The sequence below is a fragment of the Limanda limanda genome, chromosome 20, assembly GCF_963576545.1.
Source record: "Limanda limanda chromosome 20, fLimLim1.1, whole genome shotgun sequence".
NCBI classification, from domain to species: domain Eukaryota; kingdom Metazoa; phylum Chordata; class Actinopteri; order Pleuronectiformes; family Pleuronectidae; genus Limanda; species Limanda limanda.
Genome location: NC_083655.1, coordinates 15,809,025 through 15,829,721, shown reverse-complemented (window position 1 = coordinate 15,829,721; position 20,697 = coordinate 15,809,025). Strand labels below are relative to the sequence as shown.

The following is a 20,697-nucleotide window of genomic DNA, read 5'->3' as shown; positions in this document are numbered from 1 at the left end:
CTGATAATCTAACACAGGAAAGGAAGCGAGGAAGAGAAGAAACAGATAATACAGAGAAGAGAAGGAACAAATGGTGTGATGGATACACCTTTTACTTTACAAGAGATGAGAGCCATAGGAAAGACTGGGTTAACATCTCCAGGGAAATACCAAATCTGTTATATAATGTTAAATCATTTGGGAAAGCAGACAAGCACTGAACTTTTAGCGATATATAATAAAATACGGGTATATATCGCTGCTGAGATCATCTTTTTGAGATCATGAATCATGAACATATCCAGTCACTCGTAATGAATCCTCCGGAGGACCTCCTGCTATATTCTAACATGGGGTCATTCGGACATTATCAAGAGCTTTTACTAGCGGGCTGGCAGGAGAAACTCTGCAGATGTCCAGAGATTATCCGGAGTTTAGTGCATTTCTGAAAGCCGCATCACAGAACTACAGAGCAAAGACCAGCATGAAAATATAACTACTGCAGATGTTGTGATGAAAATCTGGAAACACAAGAGGCTGGAACACCATATTTATCTTTATGTAAGGGGCTTTCTGCAGTCAGGATCAACAAAGAGAGTCACAAGGATCTCAGAGTGAAGATGCAGGACAGTCAAATGCAAGGATCTTATATAGGAGGACTAAGGTTATCTCTCATAACCAGTTCAGACTGGTTCTGTAGGCGCAGGATGGGAGAGGAATCTAAACAGTCAATTGATTTACATATGTTTCCTTTGGAGATAAGCAGACATTCATTCAGTTATTTGGGGAGTATATAAGTGATCAAATGGGTCTTACAGTTTTCAGGTCATAAACAGTTCAGACCATTAAACAGTTCAGGTCATAAAGTATTAGTTCATGTTGTATATGTATGTAAATATAGGTATTTAAATTTGCAAAAATGCAAATTTAAATAAATATATATATATATATGCGGAAGATGTATGCCTCTGCACAAAATACATTCATACAATTAGGATGACTGGATTAAAAGTTCACAGTTTACAAAGCTTTCCAAAATGTGTGTTTGTAATGCAGCTTTCTAAGACTGGTCTGTTTCTTCTGTCTTGTGTCTGAGCAGACAGCAGGTGGAGCCAGTGGCTTGGCCTGGCTGCGTTTCTCCCTCAGCTCATCCTGCTGCTGGCAGCATCGTGGGCATTTTTGCTCCGGACTGAAGGTTGTTGTTTTAATATATTATTTAGGAGCAGAGAATAACGAACATTTGAAAACAATGCAACAGCATAACATTTTACAAATCGAGTTAGATGTGTTGTATTTGTGTTTTAGGAAAAAGCGAAGGAACGCTCCTTTCGACTTCCACAGGGACATGCGAGAACGTGGAAGTAGCTCTGTGTTTTCGGGGTGTGTCAGCTGAGCAGAACCTCCATCTTCGTCCTGACAGACTCCTGAAGGAAGCTGTTTGAATGTAAGTAGAGACTACGATGTTATTTTGTAGACACATGATTTCTGGTCGAACTGGTTTTAAATGCATCATGTTAGAAACAGGTCCATTAACGGTCTGGCGTCATGGGCAGAATATAGTTTATACAAATGGTGTTATATGTAATAATTGGTGTTATTTAACATAAAATCGTTTTCATTGCGATATTAACAGTTTTATTTCCAGCATACTCCATTATAAAGTCTGTATATTTAATACTTACAAAATGTGTTGTATGTATATTTAGTTTTAGTCTGCTGATCAACTTACAATCATGTCGCCAAAGACACTTTCACTTTCAATAGAATCCTAATAAACTAGTGGCAACAATCACCACTTTACTTTTGTCGTGTATTTTAGCTAATAACTCTTTTTAACATGGTCATAAACCAGGATGACATGTTTTCATCTTCGGTGTGTTGATTCCCAAATTCTCACACTCTTTAAACACTCTCCCAGATGGTATGGAATGTATGCGTTAACTCTCTCCCCCAGAGAATACTTTTGACCTGTACAATGAAGACGTCTTACACTACAAGAAACTAAACATGCCCTTATTTGGGCTGAAGCCCTGTTGTGTGATGTCATGTTATCTCCAGGTTTGGGGTCCAGCCTCCCACCGATAAAACTTCTTGCCCTGCAGGGAGAAGACAGACTTTCACCGTTTGGCTGTGTGATTTCTCCGAGTCTCTAGAGCTCGTCCTGACCAGTACTACTTTGTGTAATAAACATTATTGTACTTGAAGTACTGGGTCCGCGTTCCTTTCCTTCATCATCAAACTTCGACAACCTCATCAACCTCTCGGCCGACCAGAATATACTTCACTTTAATAATAATCTCACTAACAACAGCTCTATTACAAGGTGCTTTACATGATTTTTAAAAAGATTATAATCCCAAGAAGTAGAAATAATACATCTAAACTAAAATATAAGATAACGCAAGATAAAGAGATAAAAGCCTGATTTAAATTGAGTCATGTAATAATTAATGCTCTGCTTTCTTTGTAGACACGATGGCATCATCAGCCGCTCTGTCCAAGGCCAACACCAGCTTCTGTCTGGATCTGTTCAAGAAGCTGAGTGACAACGACAAGGCAGCAAATGTCTTTTACTCTCCATTTAGCATCTCCTCAGCCCTGACTATGGTGATGCTGGGGGCCAGAGGCAACACACACACACAGATGTCAGAGGTATAGCATGCAAACACACACACACACACACACACACACACACACACACACACACACACACACAGATGTCAGATATATAGCATGCAAACACACACACACACACACACACAAACACACACACAAACACACACACACACACACTTTGTAAACTTTTTAAAATGCACCTCCACAACTTGCAGCTTCGGAGATTTGTTTTGCAGCAACAGAAAGAGAACACATCCATCCAAAACAGTACAAAATTATAAACACACAGACAGAAGACAAGACCACAAAATTGACAAAGTGCTCAAATGCATTGCTATCAATAGAAAACTGGATAGGGACAAAAGTGCAAATTTGGCTGTAAACCGTTCAAGTGAACAATTGCAGATGGAACAAAACTCTTTCTTTTGCGTTTTGTTTTACCCCTTGGGACTGTAAACCTTCGACCAGAAGGTAGAAGTTGAAATTCCCCATGTAGAGGATGCAATTCTTCAATGCTAATGGAGCTGGCTATCCTCTGTAGCTGTGTGGTGTTCAGGGACTGTAGGCTCATCTGAGGCTCACCAATCAGCCGACTGGACCATGTCATCTGACTCAGTCTATTTCTGTTCTTTAAAGACAGGGTACCAAACCATGATTCCAAAGACAAAGACAAAACAGACTCAATAAAAGCATAATAAAAAAGTGTCAGCATGGTTTACTTAATATTAAAATTGGACATTTTCCTTAAACAATACAAACCTACTGTCGCTTTTTGCACAGAGCTTCACTGTTTGCTTCAAAGTTAAGTTTGGACTCAACAATAGTCCCAAAGTTTTTATACAATCCACACATTCCACAGTTTAACCTGTTTTCTGAAATCGATGACCATATGCTTGGTTTTTGAAATGTTAAGTTGGATTTTCTTAAGTTGGAGCTCTTACACATATTTGTAAAGGATAAAAACAAAGGAGAGCACCAACCCTTGTGGTGAGCCAGTGGAAGAGCAAACTTTATCTGATAAAAATCCATTCAGTCTCACTCTTTGTGACTTGTTCGTTAGAAAATCGAAAATCCAGCTCACAAGATTCAAACTTAGGTTAAAATCGTACTTCCATACAGTCAGGGTGCGGTCAGTACACCCTGAGAGTCACACAATAAGACAAACAGTGAAAGCAATGACTGAAGATGACAATGTAAGTCCTCTAAACTGTTTTCCAGTAGATGTAATTCAGGAAATGTATGTGTGTTCAACAGGTGAACAGTTACCTCCACCAATTGTGTGTTCCATAATCACATGTAGTTATGAGGTTTTCACATACAGATACTGAAAGCCATCAGATTAAACCAGCTAATAAAACCTTATCCATTAAGTCATTATCATGGACACTGTGCTGTACCAGGATGTATGGCGAAGGCAAATTGCATAGACCTGACATTTTTCAGTTTTTGTTTTTATGACCACTTGATTCATAAGAGAGAGATTTACAGCCACCTACATCAGGTTTATTTCGGGAAATATTTTAGGTCAGTTACAGTCTACAAATACATACACAACTTACTGTGGATGACAAGAAAAAAATATGAATAAGTAAGAGATTAAGGTTTTGTCAATATTCTCATCACTCAACAGGGGAGTTGACCAGCAGGCAGTTAGACTGCTCTTTTACTGGCTCAGAGTGTCTCCCTAACATGGCTTTGTCTACTTTCTCTACAGAGCCTGAAGACCAAGCACTGTCAGGACGACGTCCACGCTGACTTCAGTAAACTGCTGAATGCACTCAACAAGGCAGATGCTCCGTACTCCCTCAGTGTTGCCAACAGACTGTACGGGGAGCAGTCCTACCAGTTTGTAGAGGTGCGTGTTCATAATGGGGTGTGGAGGGTTGTGAGAGGCTCAGATAGGAACTTTTCAGCTCAAGTAAAAGGGAATGATGACTGAGGGTCAGCAAACAAGCAAGCAAGGAAGTGATTATGCAAATGTTCTCCTGCTGTTACGACTTTAAACTCTTCTAAGTCAAGTGAAGAGACTATTTTGTTTGTGTGATTTGATTCAGTAAATGTGTTGCTAATGGTTTCAGGATTTTTTGGGAGAAACCAGGAAGCACTATGATGCAGAGCTGGAGTCTGTGGACTTCAAAACCAGCCATGAAGCAGCAAGACTTAAAATCAACAAGTGGATGGAGAAGCAGACTCAAGGTGGGTCACACACATTCACCAGTATGTTAATGGTCCTGCATGATCCCTCTGTGCAATGCAATCCAAATATAGAAGAAGAAATGTCCAGACTGGCAAAACTTATAATGCCACCAGTTTGAAAGATGATGATCCAGAAGAGGCAGAGTTTAATCCAGTTTTATTATTCCTCCGCACCAGTGACACCCAGTGGACAGAATCATTATGTTTTCACTTTGACTCTCCGTTAGTACATTGTATGTCTGTTCATCTGTCCTTTCCATTCTTGTAAATATGATATCTCAAGAATGCCTCATGGGAATTTCTTCTAATGTGGTACAAATGCTTTATTAGACTCATAGATGCACTAGCTAGACTTTTGCAATCGTAGTGCGAGGTCACTGTGAACTTACAAAACAAGGTTTTGGTCTTTTTAACTCCAGGATGGACTGATTAGATTTTAGTGGTCAAAGGTCAAGATCGATGACCAAACAAAACCATTGTTTGCATCACACCTCGAGAGAATCCTTTCAAATTTGGCACAATTGTTCACTTGGACTCACAGGTATTAGTGGAATATGGTAACCAGTTCTTTAAGATGATCTGTTTTTGGTAAATTAATATAGCTTACCTCATTTATTTTCTGAGGGAACACATTGACTGAGCTTGTCATTTCTTCATCATTTCAAATTTTTTCTTCAAATGCTTAGGTAAAATTCAGGATGTGCTGGCCCAGGGTGTGGTGGACAACATGACCAGGCTGGTGCTGGTGAATGCCATCTACTTCAAAGGAAACTGGAACAAGAAATTCAGTGAGGATGACACAAAAGATGCTCAGTTCAGAATCAACAAGGTAAAATTGGACGGAAGATAAAATGAATTTGGATTTGTTTGCATTTAACACCAACTTAAGTTTTCTTAAACAGGACTGACTAACATCAAAGGAAGATAGCAGGAATTCAAGAGTGGTACAGTAGTCAGTTGTAGTACTGAGTTGGATGAGCAGTAGCAGTTATGCCATCTGCATAAGAATGGCAGCATTTGATAAACTATCACAGGGATTATTGACATATATATATGGTGAAGCCCTAGCATGGTACCCTGCGGTACGCCTTTTGATACAGGCAGGAAAAAGAGGAAGACAAAGCAACCTGGACACATTATGATCCAACTGACAAGTAGTTTGAAAATCAAATTACAGCATGCTCAGATGAGCCAATTCGAGTCTGTTCGCCAAGATGACAAAGTCCACTGTGTCAAAAGCCTTTGACAATTCCATAAAAAGATCTGCACATAATGTTTTGCAATCCTTTGCCTCAATAATGGAATTTGCCATTTTAGTAGCAGCAGTTTACAAGGTTTCCTAGTGTCACATAAAATCCTAAAAATGTTAGGAAACATGTTTAAGTGGGTGGCTGTGGCTCAGGAGGTAGAGCGGTTCATCCACCAAAAGGTGGGCAGAGTCCCGTTCCACGTGCCCAAGTGTCCTTCAGCAAGATAGGCTGACTGTCTCAGCAGTGATCTATGATAGAGATCGTGTTGCACAAAGATGCAACATTTGTGTGAATTGGTGACTCAAGACTAGAAAAGCACACTTTACTTAACAACCACTATCCATAACCCATATTTAGTTCTCTCAGTAACAATGTCACAGTGTTCTCACTATACCTTTTTTTCTGCATGACTGCAACAAAGTGATGTGAACAAGCTGTCAGCTGCTTCTCCTGTTTTAGAATCAGACGAAGCCAGTGAAGATGATGCATCAGGAAACCAAGTTCCCTTACTCCTTCATCTCTAAAGTCAACTGTCAGGTAATCAAGACATCCATTTGATGAGTCAGTGAAAACAGTGTGTCTTGTCAACAAACTGTAAATTGACCAGAGAACAAAATTGATAATTCATTACTTTAGTTTACGAAGTTCTATTAAATACGAACGAGGCGAATCATGATTCAATAAAAAATGGATGACATGTTGTTTTACTGTAACTTTGACACTAACTATTGATAAGTGTTTTGGATTTTTGCATATCAAATGTATTTAGTATATATTTATCATTATGGAAACGCACTGTTCTTCAGGTCTTGGAGATTCCTTACAAAGGGGAGGAGCTTAGCATGCTCATCTTTCTGCCCAAGGATATAGGCGATAGTACAACTGGTCTGGAGAAGGTAGGACATGCACAAACATGCACTTCCACAAATACAGAAAAACTCACAAGACGAATTAATAATTGCATTTGTCTACGACCCCAGCTGGAGAAGAAGCTGACCTATGAGAACTTTGTGAAGTGGACTCGTCGAGACAAGATGAATAAAAAAAAGCTTGAACTGGGCCTGCCTCGGTTCAAAATGGAGGAGAGTTATGACATGAAGGATGTCCTGATCAGCATGGGCATGGTGGATGCCTTCGATGAGGCAATGAGTGACTTCTCAGGTAGGACTTGCACCATACATCAGATTAATTCATAATCATTTAAACATCAGGAAACAATAAAACTAATCTGGCTACTATCGGCTAAATGAATCCTGAAGTTCTCCCAAGTCAGTGTGTCCTCCATGTTTGAAATATACTCCATCCCCCTTTTTTTGTGTTGCAGGCATGTCTCCTTCCAAAGACCTGGTGCTGTCAAAGGTCGTTCACAAGGCTTTTGTTGAGGTCAATGAGGCGGGAACTGAGGCTGGTGCTGCTGCTACTGCTAGCAGCAGGGAATATGGCCTTTTTGATATGCCATCAGTCAGATTCATTGCAGACCATCCCTTCCTCTTCTTTATCCGACATAACCCCACAGTGAGCGTTCTGTTTGCCGGCCGCTTCTGCTCCCCTCAGTGAGCACTACATTGTTGAGCGTTTGAGAGATACTGCTCTAGAATTTGATCCCATCCCAAGATTTTCTTTTTTACTTTGGCTCTTGTCTGCCTCACTTCTCACATGAGTCACTGTGTTTATCCTGAACACAATCTCTCTGCTCTGCTTTTCTATTGCACCCAATCTGATCTTGTTCAGATTTTGTTCACTTTATCCCTTTAATGCACATTTGGCCCTCTTTGCTGCAACATCTATAACATTACAGTCTAATTTGTTATCCTGTACCTTAGACTCTTTGAAAGAATTTGCCTTGATCACATTTGTTATGCCTTTCTAAGCTGGCTGCACAGAGGTCAACTGTACCAGTATAACAGGTTCGCATATGATGGTTGAAAGAATCTCTGCACTGTCTCTATATAACATGCAATATCATTATATTATATATTCAGCAAACCAAAGAGAATATTGTGACGAAAGTATATTTGCAGATAGATGTGTGCTTAAGGTTTTTAGTTATTGCACTTCTATGCATTTAAAGAGTATTAATAAAAAATAGTTTGTATGCAGTTTTGACCAATTATGTCTCTGTATGCTGATGCTTTTACACATGGAATTAAAGTGTGTGATCCCTAAATATTGTTTGTCAACTTTTTTTCTAAAAAAGAAAATAACCCTTTCATTCACATTTTGTCTAGTTTAGTGTACAGTGAGTGTAAGAAGGATATAATGCAGTTGAACCATTGTAATAAAGATGATACTACACTTGTTGTCCATGACATGTTTTAACACGTCACTTTGAATGTTTAACCAAACCTTGGCTTTAACGAGTTCTATTGAAAGATAAGATATATTTTAATGACTAAAATGTTTCCCTGTAATCACAGCCTACTGCTGCACAAAACTATTTATAACAGTTACAGATAGACTGTTGCTTGTTCATGCCAAAGCAACTCGTTGACAACAATACAACACTAGTCAGCCGTAGTGTACAGCTGACATTTTAGCCTTGATTTTCTGCTTGTTTTTTCTGATTGCTTGAGTTGACATGGGAGTAAATTCATTCTATTGTAAAAAAATGTTCCACCTCGAAAACTTCTGCCATTTTTTAGCTCTGTTTACCTGGAGGTATTGGACTTTCTGATTTTTTATCCTCTGTGTTTTTACCTTTTTGGAATTCTGTTTTGCCAGTTATTGAATTGGATTTTCTGTTTTTTGCTCTTGTGATTTTTGCCTTTTTGGATCCTTGTTTTTTTCTATTTTTGAAATAAATAAGTGTTTTTTAAATCTTGGTCTGTGATTGGGTCCTTACTGTGAGAAAGCATAACACAAATGGACAATGAGTAGAACAGCAGTCTCATGGTGGACAGAAGACTGTAGTAGAACTATGAAAGAAATATTTAAAGATAACCCACAATTTTCAAAAAGAAAGTAAAGAGAGAATGTTGGTGATAATTCTGTAATAAAATAGTTGGATCAACTATTTTACAGACAATATATGGGGAATGATAAAAGATTTTGGGGGTAATATGAAGAGAGAGGAAGTACCCAATGTTAAAAGTTGGATAGAAAATAGCAATAACAAATGAAGACAGGTCAGATTTAATATGTTCTGATAATCTAACACAGGAAAGGAAGCGAGGGAGAGAAGAAACAGATAATACAGAGAAGAGAAGGAACAAATGGTGTGATGGATACACCTTTTACTTTACAAGAGATGAGAGCCATAGGAAAGACTGGGTAAACATCTCCAGGGAAATACCAAATCTGTTATATAATGTTAAATCATTTGGGAAAGCAGACAAGCACTGAACTTTTAGCGATATATAATAAAATACGGGTATATATCGCTGCTGAGATCATCTTTTTGAGATCATGAATCATGAACATATCCAGTCACTCGTAATGAATCCTCCGGAGGACCTCCTGCTATATTCTAACATGGGGTCATTCGGACATTATCAAGAGCTTTTACTAGCGGGCTGGCAGGAGAAACTCTGCAGATGTCCAGAGATTACCCGGAGTTCAGTGCATTTCTGAAAGCAGCATCATAGAACTAAAGACCAAAGACCAGCATGAAAATATAACTACTGCAGATGTTGTGATGAAAATCTGGAAACACAAGAGGCTGGAACACCATATTTGTCTTTGTGTATTTAAGAAAGAGCTTTCTGCAGTCAGGATCAACAAAGAGAGTCACAAGGATCTCAGAGTGAAGATGCAGGACAGTCAAATGCAAGGATCTTATATAGGAGGACTAAGGTTATCTCTCATAACCAGTTCAGACTGGTTCTGTAGGCGCAGGATGGAAGAGGAATCTAAACAGTCAACTGATTTACATATGTTTCCTTTGGAGATAAGCAGACATTCATTCAGTTATTTGGGGAGTAAATAAGAGATCAAATGGGTCTTACAGTTTTCAGGTCATAAACAGTTCAGACCATTAAACAGTTCAGGTCATAAAGTATTAATACATGTTGTATATGTATGTAGATATAGGTAATATTACATGTACATCTTGATTTAGATTTTATCGGTTTACACTTATAATTGAATAAAAATGCAAATTTAAATAAAAATATATATATATATGCGGAAGATGTATGCCTCTGCACAAAATACATTCATACAATTAGGATGACTGGATTAAAAGTTCACAGTTTACAAAGCTATCCCAAGATGTGTGTTTGTAATGCAGCTTTCTAAGACTGGTCTGTTTCTTCTGTCTTGTGTCTGAGCATACAGCAGGTGGAGCCAGTGGCTTGGCCTGGCTGCGTTTCTCCCTCAGCTCATCCAGCTCATCCTGCTGCTGGCAGCATCGTGGGCATTTTTGCCCCGGACTGAAGGTTGTTGTTTTTAAAATATTATTTAGGAGCAGAGAATAACGGACATTTGAAAACAATGCAACAGCATAACATTTTACAAATCGAGTCAGATGTGTTGTATTTGTGTTTTAGAAAAAAGCGAAGGAAAGTTCCTTTCGACTTCCACACGGACATGCGAGAACGTGGAAGTAGCTCAGTGTTTTCGGGGTGTGTCAGCTGAGCAGAACCTCCCTCTTCGCCCTGACAGATTCCTGAAGGAAGCTGTCTGAATGTAAGTAGAGACTACGATGTTATTTTGTAGACACATGATTTCTGGTCGAACTGGTTTTAAACGCATCATGTTAGAAACAGGTCCATTAACGGTCTGTTGGCTTCGGCAGAATATAGTTTATACAAATGGTGTTATATTTAATGATTGGTGTTATTTAACATAAAGTCGTTTTCATTGCGATATTAACAGTTTCTTTTCCAGCATACTCCATTAGAAAGTCTGTACATTTAATAATTTTAGGATGTGTTTGTATATTTAGTTTTTGTCTGCTGATGATCAACTTACAATCATGTCGCCAAAGACACCTTCACTTTCAATAAAATCCTAATTAACTAGTGGCTACAATTACCACTTTACTTTAATAATAATCTCACTAATAGCTCTATTACAAGGTGCTTTACATGATTTTTAAAAAGAATATTATCCCAAGGAGTGGAAATAATACATCTAAACTAAAATATAAGATAACGCAAGATAAAGAGATAAAAGCCTGATTTAAAATGAGTCATGTAATAATTAATGCTCTGCCTTCTTTGTAGACATAATGGCATCATCAGCCGCTCTGTCCAAGGCCAACACCAGCTTCTGTCTGGATCTGTTCAAGAAGCTGAGTGACAAGGACAAGGCAGCAAATGTCTTTTACTCTCCATTTAGCATCTCCTCAGCCATGGCTATGGTGATGCTGGGGACCAGATGCAGCACACACACACAGATGTCAAAGGTACAGCATGCAAACACACACACACAAACACACACTTTGTGTATTTTCTAGTGGGCAGAAAGATTTAAAATGCACCTCCAAAACTTGCAGCTTCAGATGTTCCCATGGTTTTAACTCTTCACTGAGACGATTATGAACTAACAGGAACTTTGACACAGGAACACTGTGTGTCAGAGTACAAAGAGCAGAGAACTGCATCTGTGTCAGCCGACATTCAACATGAATCACCAGCTTTGTCTTCCAGATTCACTAACAATGACAAAGAACTGCTGTTCAGACTCATGATGTTTTGCTAAAGGAAGCTTAAGGTTAAGGATACTTTATTTGTACCCGTAGATAGATTTGTTTTGCAGCAACAGAAAGAGAAGACATCCATCCAAAATAGTACAAAATTATAAACACACAGACAGAAGACAAGACCAAACAATTGACAAAGTGCTCAAATGCATTGCTATCAATAGAAAACTGGATAGGGACATAAGTGCAAATTTGGCTATAAACTGTGCAAGTGAACAATTGCAGATGGAACAAAACTCTTTCTTTTGCGTTTTGTTTTACCCCTTGGGACTGTAAACCTTCGACCAGAGGGTAGAAGTTTAAATTCCCCATGTAGAGGATGCAATTCATCAATGCTAATGGAGCTGGCTATCCTCTGTAGCTGTGTGGTGTTCAGGGACTGTAGGCTCATCTGAGGCTCACCAATCAGCCGACTGGACCATTTCATCTGACTCAGTCTATTTCTGTCCTTTAAAGACAGGGTACCAAACCATGACACCAAAGAAAAGATAAAACAGACTCAATAAAAGCATAATAAAAGTGTCAGCATGGTTTAGTTAATATTAAAATAGGACATTTTCCTTAAACAGTACAAACGCTACTGACACTTTTTGCACAGAGCTTCACTGTTTGCTTTAAAGTTCAGTTTGGACTCAACAATAGTCCCAAGGTATTTATACGATTCCACACATTCAACAGTTTGACCTGTTTTCTGGAATCGATGACCATATGCTTGGTTTTTGAAATGTTAAGTTGGAGGAATGATTCCTTGCACCACTTAACAAAGTGCTCAACAACATGTCTCTGACTGATTTAATTTGCCTGAAGCAGACTCACAATCACTGAGTCCTCTGCCTAATTTTAAATGATCCTGTCTTTAAAGAGCTCTGACACATATTTGTAAAGGATACAAAACAAAGTAGAGCACACACCCTTGTGGTGAGCCAGTAGAATAGCAAACTTTATCTGATAAAAATCCATTCACTCTCACTCTATTGTGACCTGTTTGTTAGAAAATCTCAAATCCAGCTCACAAGATTCAAACTTAGGTTAAAATGTTACTTAGAAACAGTCAGGGTGCGGTCAGTACACCCTGAGAGTCACACAATAAGACAAACCGTGAAAGCAATGACTGAAGATGACAATGTAATTCCCCTCAACAGTTTTACAATTGATGTAATTTAGGAAATATATGTGTCTTCCATAATCACAGGTAGTTATGAGGTTTTCACATACAGAAACTGAAAGCCATCAGATTAAACCAGCTAATAAAACCTTATCCATTAAGTCATTATCATGGACACTGTGCTGTACCAGGATGTATGGCGAAGGCAAATTTGATAGACCTGATATTTTTCAGCTTTTGTTGTTAAGACACCTGATTCATAAGAGAGAGATTTACAACCACCTACCTCAGGTTTATTTTGGGAAATATTTAACGTCCGCTACAGTCTACAAAAACATATATAACTTATGGTGGATCACAAGAAAAATATGAATCAATAAGAGATTGATATATTGAGATTTTGTCAATATTCTCATCACTCATCAGGGGAGTTGAACAGCAGACCAGTTAGATGGATCTTTTACTGGCTCAGAGTGTCTCCCTAACATGCCTTTGTCTACTTTCTCTACAGAGCCTGAAGACCAAGCACTGTCAGGACAACGTCCACGCTGACTTCAGAAAACTGCTGAATGCACTCAACAAGGCAGATGCTCCGTACTCCCTCAGTGTTGCCAACAACACTGTACGGGGAGCAGTCCTACCAGTTTGTAGAGGTGCATGTTCATAATGGGGTGTGGAGGGTTGTGCGAGGCTCAGATAGGAACCTAAGCTCAAGTAAAAAGGAATGATGACTGAGGGTCTGCAAACAAGCAAGCAAGGAAGTGATTATGCAAATGTTCTCCTGCTGTTACGACTTTACACTCTTCTAAGTCAAGTGAAGAGACTATTTTGTTTGTGTGATCTGAATCAGTAAATGGCTTGTTGATGGTTTCAGGATTTTTTGGGAGAAACCAAGAAGCACTATGATGCAGAGCTGGAGTCTGTGGACTTCAAAACCAGCCATGAAGCAGCAAGACTTAACATCAACAAGTGGGTGGAGAAGCAGACTCAAGGTGGGTCACACACATTCACCAGTATGTTAATGGTCCTGCATGATCCCTCTGTGCAATGCAATCCAAATATAGAACAAGAAATGCCCAGACTGGCAAAACTGCACGTGGCCTTATAATGCCACCAGTTTGAAAGATGATGATCCAGAAGGGGCAGAGAGTTTAATCCAGTTTTATTATTCCTCCGCACCAGTGACAGCCAGTGGACGGAATCATTATGTTTTCACGTTGACCGTCCGTTAGTACCTAGGTCAATATGTCTGTTCATCTGTCCTTTCCATTCTTGTAAATATGATATCTCAAGACTGCCTTGTGGAAATTTGGTCTTTTGAACGCAACAACTTCAAATCTGATACAATTTGATTTGATCTTGGTGGTTAAAGGTCAAATGTTTTTGTGAACATGCAACATCAGGAACCTGCTTAGGTTATTTCAGTACATCTGTCACAAACATTCACTTGGACTCCAGGATAGACTGATTTGATTTAAATGGTCAAAGATCAATGTCAATGACCAGACAAAGTTTTTGTTTGCATCCCACCTCAAGAGAATCCTTTCAAATTTGGCACAAATGTTCACTTGGACTCACAGGTATTAGTGGAATATGGTAACCAGTCCTTTAAGATGATCTTTTTTTGGTAAATTAATATAGCTTACTTCATTAATTTGTTGAGGGAACACAGTGACTGAACTTGTCATTTCTTCATCATTTCAAATTTGTACTTCAAATGCTTAGGTAAAATTCAGGATGTGCTGGCCCAGGGTGTGGTGGACAACATGACCAGGCTGGTGCTGGTGAATGCCATCTACTTCAAAGGCAACTGGGACAAGAAGTTTAGTGAGGATGACACAACAGATGCTCAGTTCAGAATCAACAAGGTAAAATTGGACTGAAGATAACATTAATTGGGATTTGTCTGCATTTAACACCAACTTAATTTTTCTTAAACAGGCCTTAATAACATCAAAGGAAGATAGCAGGAATTCAAGAGTGGTACAGTAGTCAGTTGTAGTACTCAGTTGGATGAGCAGTAGCAGTTATGTCATCTGCATAAGAATGGCAGAATTTGATCAACTATCACAGGGATTATTGACATATAAGTAGAAGTCCTGGGATGGTACCCTGCGGTACGCCTTTTCATAGAGGAAGGAAAAAAGAGGAAGACAAAGCAACCTGGACACATTATGATCCAGCTGAAAAGTAGTTTGGAAATCAAGTTACAGCATGCTCAGATGAGCCAATTCAAGTCTATTCGCCAAGATGACGAAGTCCACTGTGTCAAAAGCCTTTGACAATTCCATAAAAAGAGCTGCACATAATGTTTTGCAATCCTTTGCCTCAATAATAGAACATGCCATTTAAGTAGCAGCAGTTTACAAGGTTTCCTAGTGTCATATAAAATCCTAAACAGATGAGGAAACATGTTTAAGGGGGTGGCTGTGGTTCAGGAGGTAGAGCGGTTCATCCACCAAAAGGTGGGCAGAGTCCCGTTCCACATGCCCAAGTGTCCTTCAGCAAGATAGGCTGAATGTCTCAGCAGTGATCTATGATAGAGATCGTGTTGCACAAAGATGCAATATTTGTCAGAATTGGTGAATTGCAAAAAAAAGTTACTGTACAGAGCTTTGAGTGGTCATCAAGACTAGAAAAGCACACTATACTTAACCACTATCCATAACCCATATTTTGTTCTCTCAGTAATGATGTCACAGTGTTCTCACTATACCCTTTTTTCTGCATGACTGCAACAAAATGATGTGAACAAGCTTTCAGCTGCTTCTCCTGTTTGCTGTTTTAGAATGAGACGAAGCCAGTGAAGATGATGCATCAGAAAACCGAGTTCCCTTTGACCTTCATCTCTGAAGTCAACTGTCAGGTGATAAAGACATCCATTTGATGAGTCAGTGAAAACAGTGTGTCTTGTCAACAACCTGTAAATTGACCAGAGAACAAAATTGATAATTCATTACTTTAGTTTTCGAAGTTCTATTAAATATGAATTAGAAGAATCATGATTGAATAAAAATTGATGACATGCTTTTTTACTGTAACTATGAAACTAACTATTGATTATTGTTTTGGATTTTTGCATATCACCTGTATATAGTATATTTTTATCATTATGGAAACACACTGTTCTTCAGGTCTTGGAGATTCCTTACAAAGGGGAGGAGCTTAGCATGCTCATCTTTCTCCCCAAGGATATAGACGATAGTTCAACTGGTCTTGAGAAGGTAGGACCTGCACACACATACACTACCACAAATACAGAAACCCACAAGACAAACTAATACTTGTCTACACGTCCAGCTGGAGAAGGATCTGACCTATGAGAACATTGTGAAATGGACTCGTCGAGACACGATGGAAACAGAAGAGGTTGAACTGGGCCTGCCTCGGTTCAAGATGGAGGAGAGTTATGACATGAAGGATGTCCTGATCAGCATGGGCATGGTGGATGCCTTCGATGAGGCAATGAGTGACTTCTCAGGTAGGACTTGCACCATACATCAGATTAAGTCATAATCATTTAAACATCAGGAAACAATTAAACTAATCTGGCTACTGTCGACTCAATGAATCCTGAGGTTCTCCCAAGTCAGTGTGTCCTCCATTCTTGAAATATACTCCATCCCTTTTTTTTTGTGTTACAGGCATGTCTCCTTCCAATGACCTGGTGCTGTCATAGGTTGTTCACAAGGCTTTTGTTGAGGTCAATGAGGTGGGAACCGAGGCTGCTGCTACTACTGCTTGCGTCATGACGCTGCAGTGTTGTCGATTGTTTCCAGTCAGATTCATTGCAGACCATCCCTTCCTCTTCTTTATCCGACATAACCCCACAATGAGCGTTCTGTTTGCCAGCCGCTTCTGCTCCCCTCAGTGAGAACTACATTGTAGAGCGTTTGAGAGATACTGCTCTAGAATCTGATCCCATCCCAAGATTTTTTTTTTAATGTGGCTCTCATCTGCCTCACTTCTCACATTCACAGTCATTGTGTTTATCCTGAACACAAGCTCTCTGCTCTGCTTTTACATTGCACCAAATCTGTTCTTGTTCAGAGTTTGGTCACTTTATCCCTTTAATACACATTTGGCCCTCTTTGCTGCAGCATCTATACCATTACAGTCTAATTTGTTATCCTGTACCTTAGACTCCTAGCTGGCAGCACAGAGGTCAACCTTACCTGTACATCAGGTGAACATATGATTGGGGAAATAATCCCTGCACTGTCTCTACATAACATGCAATATCATTATATTATATATTCAGAAAACCAAAGAGAATATTGTGATGAAAGTATATTTGCAGATAGAACAGTGCTCTGTGGTTATATGTAATTGCACTTCTATGCATATAATGACTATTCATAAAAAATAGTTAATATGCAGTTTTGACCAGTTATGTTTCCGTATCCTGATGCTTTTACACATGGAATAAAAGTGTGTGATCCCTTAATATTGTTTGTCAACTTTTTATCTAAAATAGAAAATAACCCTTTTATTCACATTTTGTCTAGTTCAGTGTATAGTGGGTATCAGAAGGACAAAATGCAGTTTAACCATTGTAATAAAGATGATACTACACTTGTTGTCCATGACATGTTTTTAAAATGTCGCTGTTAATGTTTAACTAAAACTTGGCTTAATTCAGTTCTATTGAAAGAATAGATATATTATAAATACTACAAAGTTTTCCTGTAATCACGGCTTACTGCTGCACAAACCTTCCCTTTTATAACAGTTACAGATGGACTGTTGCTTGTTCATGCCAAAGCAACACGTTGACAACAATACATAACTAGATACAGCCTTAGTATACAGTACAACCATTTTAGCCTTGATTTTCCTGCTTGTTTCTTTCCTGATTGCGTTGATATGGGACCAAAATCATTCTATTGTAATTTTATTTTTTTCACCTCCAAAACTTTGAAATATAATAATAATACTAAAAATGGTAGAAGAAAGAGAAGTAAAGTGGATATTCTGCTAAGCTAAATCGGATCAATTTCAATACTTATGTTAGATGAGAAATGGATACAATAGACCTGAACCATTACATAGAAAAAGTGGAAGAAAAGTTTAAAGAAATTGTTCTAAAAGCAGCAGAGTTATCAATGCCTAGAAGCAAAGGGAAAATAAGTAGAACAGCAGTCCCATGGTGGACAGAAGAGTGTAGTAGAACCATGAAAGAAATAATTAAAGATAACCACATTTTACAAAAATAAAGTAAAGAGAGAATGTCGGAGAGAATTCTTTAATAAAATAAGCAGATCAACTCCTATAGGCAATGTATGGGGAATGATAAAATAGGAAATACCCAAATCTGTTATATAATGTCCAAACATTTGGGAAAGCAGACAAGCACTGAACTTTTAGCGATATATAATAAAATACCAGAAGAGGGAAAATGACCTACTAGCTGGAAAGAAGCAGGCATTATCCATATAATAAGACCAGGAAAGGACCGGACAAATCCAACAAGCTACAGACCAATTGCACTTAGATCGCATATTAGAAAATTAATGGAAAGGACGATCAGTGAGAGAGTTACATTGCATATACCTCCTTTTCATCTCCTTTTCATTGAGGTTTTAGAACAGGGAGGGGAACAGTGGATCCAGTCATCTGTATAGAGACAGAAATGAGGAAAGCCCAAATTAATAAAGAATTTGTAATGGCAGTGTTCTTGATGTTTTTTTTCTTTGATGTTGAGAAGGCTTATGATATGGTATGGAAAGAGTGTTAAATGATTAATCTAGATGAAATGGACATGACAGGATGAACTTTGAATTGGATTTAAAAAAAAAAGTTTGATAGATTGATCCAGGTAAAGATGGAAACAACAACATTTACCAGGTAAAATGTCGATAACGGAACACCTCAGGGCAGTGTGAACAGCCCAATACTTTTCTCCATCATGATTAATGATTTGACTCAGACATAAGTTCTGATACAGGAATATCGTTATTTGCTGTGGATGGGGTTTTATGAAATAGCTATAAATACTTAACAGTATATCATTAGTACTGTGGGGCTATTAAGACTTCTCCAACTATAGCTGTTCGAGTGGAGATGGGTCAAATGTAGCTGAATCTCCGATACAAACCGCTGATGCTAAATTACTTGTCAAACCTACAAGGACAAAAGGAAGAAGAACACCCAACTGAGGGCCCTTAGACTATGCAGGGAAAGTGGGAAAGCAAAGACTGTGTTATGCATGGACAGCAAGTAAAATGGCAAAAGAGATGAGGTGATAGAAGAGGGAAGGTTAAGATCGACACACAATACTCTGTTCCCAATACATACAGATGGATCAAAGGAGCCAAAGAATGGCAAGGACAAGGTTTGCTTTTGTTGTCCCGGAGTTAAATATAACATAAAGGAAAGAACACCAGATCACCTGACAATATATAAAGTTGTGATGTTAGCAATAACAATGGCATTACAGTGGTTCAAATATGTACCAGACTAGGCTTAACAGGGTAGGTGTCTAATTAACTCAATGTTCAATTTTGTAATGTGTCGCAGACACCAAAACAGGATGCTTGGTGATCTGTTACTGCACACGTGGGAATGGAACCAGCTTGAGGTCCATGTGGCTCAGCATGACTGAAGTATTCTTAGAGGGGTTATCTGTATTCAGTTTCTGTAGGGTAACAAATATTCCGTACAACTGTATCAAAGAATGGACATCTTGCCTGCGTTTCATGTTAGTACTGAATTTTATAGAAGCAACGAACTTTCTGCCAGTTGAGATTAAAGCAGATGAAGAAAACCCGTGGCCACATCTCAGCAAGATGTTTTTAGACTAGTGCTCTAAAGGTGGACCAAAGTTTAGTGGTAGTAGTGATGGATAAAGTTTTCTTTAAAAAACAAGTTAAGTCTTTCATTCTCACTTTCCAACTTAAAACTATGAAATGAACTGAGCTATGAACTAGTTCAGAATTTAAATGGTGAACTATAAACGTGAACTATTCATGTTTACTTGTATGAACTGAACTTTGAACTAGTTCATGAGAGGTGTGAACTTGCACAACACTGGTGGTAGATGCTGCATAGATTGGATGATGGAGTCCATGTCACAACAGCTAGAGAAGGATGATATTGCGGACGAGCAACAAGCGGAAGCATCAAACTTTCCGCCAGTTGAGATTAAAGCAGATGAAGAAAACCCGTGGCCACATCTCAGCAAGATGTTTGTAGACTAGTGCTCTAAAGGTGGACCAAAGTTTAACCAAAAGTTTAAATATACAGTGGGACAGCGGCATTTTAACTTTTTATTTTAGCTGTCATGTGGTTCATGTCCTGACATTTCCTCCCAAAAGTTCTTAAATGTTGTGTTGACATGTTAAATGTTAAATGTTTGACATGTTTAATGTCATTGCAGTTATATTTGTAAAGATTCTCCTTTAATTAAAAATAACTGTTTTTGGATTGGATTTATGAACCCTTGTCCTTTTTTGCACTGTATAGGAGCGGCCCCCATCAAGTTTTTGGAAGTAACTAAGTAACTTTTACTTAAAGTACATTTTAAATGAACTACTTTTTACTTTTACTTGAATAGATTTTTAGATGGGTACTTTTACTTGTACTTAAGTAAAATTTCATCAAAGTAAAGGTACTTTTACTTGAGTACAATATTTCAGTACTTTTTACACCTCTGCAAATAATCAGAAAAAGTGCAGAAGCCTGTAATATTTTGGAATTTGGATTAAACTAGGTTTTATTTTGATAGTTTTGTGATTCATGACAAATTACATCATCGTGCTTTGCATTCCTGTCATGTATTGTGAGTTTAGGCATTATCTAAATAGTAACTCCAGAAATCGTTATTCATCTTTCAGCTTCACACTTGGCATGTGTGTTTATAAGAGCACAAGGCAGTGCACTGTGGAGTTTAGTGGAGTTTAGTGCAA

At 38.5% G+C, this 20,697-nt stretch overlaps 1 protein-coding gene and 1 pseudogene across 1 annotated transcript; both read left to right on the top strand.

The window, feature by feature from the left end:
* Positions 1-1,375: 1,375 nt before the first annotated feature.
* Positions 1,376-8,040, top strand: LOC133026784 (leukocyte elastase inhibitor-like). The gene is made up of 9 exons (XM_061093741.1): positions 1,376-1,423; positions 2,450-2,631; positions 4,310-4,450; positions 4,674-4,791; positions 5,478-5,620; positions 6,501-6,578; positions 6,848-6,937; positions 7,022-7,202; positions 7,366-8,040. Exons 2-9 carry the CDS (start codon positions 2,455-2,457, stop codon positions 7,596-7,598), a joined length of 1,161 nt encoding a protein of 386 aa, XP_060949724.1. The 5' UTR covers positions 1,376-1,423; positions 2,450-2,454; the 3' UTR covers positions 7,599-8,040.
* A 2,593-nt stretch (positions 8,041-10,633) lies between these two features.
* On the top strand, positions 10,634-17,237 carry LOC133026782 (leukocyte elastase inhibitor-like; annotated as a pseudogene).
* Positions 17,238-20,697: the final 3,460 nt, after the last annotated feature.